This window comes from Lolium perenne, chromosome 7 (genome assembly GCF_019359855.2).
Source record: "Lolium perenne isolate Kyuss_39 chromosome 7, Kyuss_2.0, whole genome shotgun sequence".
Classification (NCBI taxonomy): domain Eukaryota; kingdom Viridiplantae; phylum Streptophyta; class Magnoliopsida; order Poales; family Poaceae; genus Lolium; species Lolium perenne.
In genome coordinates, this window is record NC_067250.2 from 119,925,570 (window position 1) to 119,930,162 (window position 4,593).

Consider the following 4,593-nt stretch of genomic DNA (forward strand, 5'->3'; position numbering starts at 1 on the left):
ATGCTCCAGCCCCTGCCGCGTCGGCGGGTCGCCCCGAGCTCAGCCAGAAGAAGCTCAAAGAGCAGAAGAAGGCCGGCCATCCAGCCAACAGGTTGCAGGCGTCCTTCGACAAGTGTTGGGCCTACGTCAGGGCGCACGCCGCCGGGAGGGACGGACAGCACGCCGTGCGGTGGAAGGCGATGCTCGCCAACCAGGGCGTCCGGATTGCCTTGCTCAAGGAAACAGCCGCGGCGAAGAAGAGGAACACCGACGTGGCGTTCCTGATCGGCGGCAACGACGCCAACATGGACGAGGAGACGAGGGCTTGGTACGACGCCCATCGCCAAGACATCCTCCGGCCACCGTCGGCTCCTTCGTCCTTTGTCCTCCGCATCGATGTCTACTCCCGCCGCTTCGACAACTGCAGACGCCGATGCTTCGCCTGACGATGCCGATGCGACGCCTGACGCCGATGCAGACCCCAATGCTTCGCCTGACGGGACCGCCGATGAGCATGTAGTCGTCTAGTTTCGATCGCCGGAATGTGGCTGATCCGATCGCCGGACAAAGGCGATTCTTTTGTGTAGCGGGAAGATAATGTTTTGAATCTATCGTCGCTGATGGGCGAAAGCCGGGGGTGCGACTAGGAAAATGTTGCCCCTCACGCCTTTTTTACATCCAATCCAGCATTTGTTAAATCCGGATTCTAAATTGCATTTTAAAAGGACTTGGAGCCCAATCCCGTGAAAAGCGCAGCACGCCGAGTGACACACAGAGGAGATAGAGAGAGAGAGAGAAAAGGGGATTCGAGAACGAGACAACAAAGATATAGCGGAGCAAAGCATGATGCAGTGCGACAGGTGCGCCTCAGACTCAGAGGAGAGGAGTAGTGCGCAGCTTGGAGAGAGAAGTAGAGTTGCATTGCATTGCATCATCACCCCAAGGACACAACAGCAGCTTGCCCTGCGGTGCTGCCTGCTGCCGCTGCCCCAGCGCGGTGCGTCAAAATTAGCAGGGCCTGTCCACAGTTCACGCTTCCCTAGACTATTTCTCTTATCCCTCTCTCTCCTACCCTATTACCCCCTAAGCCATTTTCGTTAACCTTGCCCAAGAACACGCGACAAAATCCAAAGAGAGAGAGGAGAAGATCGGCTGCCATGGACTTCGACGAGCACGATGATGACGAGGAGATGGCGCCCATGCCGGTGAGCTCGAGCTACGAGGTGCCGGTCCAGCTGGGCGGTGGCGGGGTGCCCAAGCCTGGTGGTGACTCTGGAGGAGGAGGCCGCTCAGCCGGGAGCGGAGCCGTTGGAGGCGCAGGCGGTGTCAGGTACCGGGAGTGCCTCAAGAACCACGCCGTGGGCATCGGCGGGCATGCGGTGGACGGCTGCGGCGAGTTCATGGCGGCGGGCGAGGAGGGCTCCATCGACGCGCTCCGCTGCGCCGCCTGCGGCTGCCACCGCAACTTCCACCGCAAGGAGTCCGACTCCCCGACCAACGCCGACGCCGCCGGCACCGTCTCCTCGACCGCCATCACAGCCTACGGCGCGCTGCCACCGCCGCACCACCAGTTCTCCCCCTACTACCGCACCCCGGCCGGGTACCTCCAGCACCAGCAGCACCACCAGATGGCCACGGCGGCCGCGGTAGCCGCCGCCGGGCACTCGCACCGCCCGCTGGCTCTCCCCTCCACCTCCTACTCCGAGGCGGACGACGTGTCCGGGATGCTGAGCCCCATGGTGATGGGCTCCATGCTGGGCATGCCCTTCGGCTCCGCCGGCCCGTCCGGCTCCGGGTCAGGCTCCGGCAAGAAGCGCTTCCGCACCAGGTTCTCGCAGGAGCAGAAGGACAAGATGCAGGCCTTCGCGGAGCGGCTCGGGTGGCGCATCCAGAAGCACGACGAGGCCGCCGTGCAGCAGTTCTGCGAGGAGGTCGGCGTCAAGCGCCACGTGCTCAAGGTCTGGATGCACAACAACAAGCACACCCTCGGCAAGAAGCCCTGACGCTCGCTGCACCGCTCTAGGCTCTAGCTGGTAGGTACCCGCCCGCGTCATCAACCTTTCGTGTAAGCGGCAGGCGCCTTGTTTAGCTGACGACGAGTACGTAGGTTCGTAGCGACTAGCTTGCGCAAGCAGTACGTAGTTCTTGCTGCTTCTTAATTAGAAGACGAAGGGTGGGCCGCATGGTGGACTCTTGTTTCTTCCATTATCTTATTTCATCGTGGTTCTTTGGCTCTGCGTCGCCATTGTTGTTCCCCCCTAGCTAGCGCAGTAGATGTGACGACAATGACGTTGGTGTTGGGAAGGAGGACGGAGTGCGTGGGCATTTGCCGATTTGGATCTTGGAAATGCTGCACCTTTGTGTTTGTAATTGAGATTTCCGGCATGGGGATTTGGGGTGCATGGATCCGTTCATCCATTTTCTATTCCCCGGCTAGCTTCTACTACGTATATTTCTTGCGGCTGGGACTGGAGGAACAGGATAATCTCAATGCCCTACCTTCCGTCCTTCCCTCCCATCATCCCATGGGTCCGGCGGGCCGGCCATTCTTCGAGGATGCTGAGCTACAGCTAGGGCAGATGTGTTCCAGCAGAAATGTATGCTTCCACAGCGACCGGCGAGCTCCAAACCGGCAATCTCTAGCTCTACTACACTGTTGCACCCCTTCTTCTTGCTTCTAAACTCCACTAACGAACTTGTTCTTGTTCATGATCCACTCCACTGCATGTTCATGTTTCCTCTATTTTGATCTGTTTCTACTTGTTGTTTTTTCCATCACTGTATGTCAGTTGCGGAATCGGCAGCATTAATAATGGTCCTGTATGGGAGCATGGAGCTAGCCATGGCCGGCCTGCAGGTCCTGATCAGCTCTGATTAGACTATGTCAATGTGAATTCAATGAAGCCTCGTCCTTGCTCTCGCCACTAGTTCCTCATCCCCACTACTGTGCTCATGGACCATTAACATCGGCGACCTTTCTACATTTATGAGTTGGCTCGGGCCGGCCGTCTGCTCTCGCATTCATTACGACTGGACGATCCGCCTACGCAGTTACGACCTCACTATATCAGTTGTATTAACGCATGATGATGTTAGTGGAGTAATGCCAGTCTCTGCGGGTAGTACGACTGGCATCGGCAATGGCGTCTCGCTTTGCAGGATAGCAACATAGGCTCCACGGTGGGAAAGGGCCGGCGGAGACGGGACGTAGCAGGAGCCAGCCTTGCAAGCTCCATGCCGCTTTCTCTTTTGGAAGAAAGGTCGGGAGAAGGAAAGAGGAACGGAAATTCTGGCCATGTCTTTTTGAGCAGACTCCCTTTTTCTTCTTCTTCTTCGCGAGCCTCTCGAGCTCTCTTTGATTCCAGCGCGCTGCGCGTGCGTGTTGCCATCCAGTGCGTTTCGCCAATGCGCCGTGTTGGCACTGCCGTCGTCGTCAGCTCGGCCCGGCGTGGGCGCACTGCGCAAGGGGTGTGGTGGACTGCCAAGTGCATCGGCTAGAAGCAGGGCAGTGATGCTGCTGCCCTTTCCCGTCCCGCCACCCCGTGCTGTACTTTTGGCCGTGCCGCCATTATTGAAGCTCCGCTCCCGTCCTTGATGGGCACGTCGAGACTGCTGTACGCTCTATCTATCGGGTTCGGGGCTGGCCGCGACGAGGCGTGCACTATGGCCCTGTGGGCGTGCAGAATCTGCAGGGTGCAAACTTTTGTTTTCTACTGCGCAGAGCTTTTGGCGAGAGCGCGCGTCTCGCAGCTAGGCTAGCGTGCTGCAAAGATCGCCGTGGACCACGCCGTCGACGCGCGCATGGGGAGGACCCGCCGCGCTCGTCACGGCGCGCGTAGCTAGGATAGGATGGCCGCGCCGGCCGGCCGGCCAGAGATCGAGCTGGCCGGAGGACGCCTGCCGCTGCATGCCGCGCCGTGGGGGCCGTCTCTCCCCGGCCCGAGCCGAGCTGCGCGCTGCCGCGCCAGCAGAAGAATATGCTGCGTTAATTGCCGTGCCACATCCAGCATCCCGTGGTCCATCACTCTATCCATGGCGCGCTTGATCGCGCAACGAGCGTCTAATCCGGAAAGCCAGTTCGGTGCTGTGTACGCTGCTCCATCTAATTTAATTTTGGTTGGAAGCTTGCTGTCCGAGCACCCCTATAGCTGCTGTTTCGCCACTGATAGCGCGCGGCACCAGGTGGAGTGTGTTCTTTTTTTTTTTCCAAGCTATCCCCGAAGGATCGAATTTTCATTACCATGGAGATAACGAAAATACATCAGCACACAGATGTCTCGGAAAGAAAAAAAGCAAAAGGAGGAGGGGGGATCGCCGCCTAATGCTAACGTTCAGGACGATTATTACAGAGCCAGAAAGTATATTACACATAGCAGGACCTTGTCAACGACAAAGGAGCAACTCAAAAGGGCGCATTAACCTAAGATGAGAAACCAGGAACAGCCTAGTCCGCACAGCAAACGGCTTCAGGAAGTTGTATCTTCATGAATATCATCAGTATTCTTGTCCTCCAGGCGCAGTTGATCAACTCGTCCAGAATTTCTCGAAAGAGGATTTCCATCTCCAGCCGCAGCAGCAAGGCGCATTAATCCATCACGAAGCTCCAAGGCATCT

At 58.0% G+C, this 4,593-nt stretch overlaps 1 protein-coding gene across 1 annotated transcript; it reads left to right on the forward strand.

The window, feature by feature from the left end:
- The first annotated feature begins 937 nt into the window (after nt 1-937).
- On the forward strand, nt 938-2,349 carry LOC127323834 (zinc-finger homeodomain protein 2-like). The gene has a single exon (XM_051351947.2). It carries the CDS (start codon nt 1,137-1,139, stop codon nt 1,980-1,982), a length of 846 nt encoding a protein of 281 aa, XP_051207907.1. The 5' UTR covers nt 938-1,136; the 3' UTR covers nt 1,983-2,349.
- The last annotated feature ends 2,244 nt before the right edge of the window (nt 2,350-4,593 follow it).

What these genes read in the sequence shown, in the direction of transcription:
- LOC127323834 (XM_051351947.2), top strand. Translation starts at nt 1,137, where the DNA reads ATGGACTTCGACGAGCACGATGATGACGAGGAGATGGCGCCCATGCCG.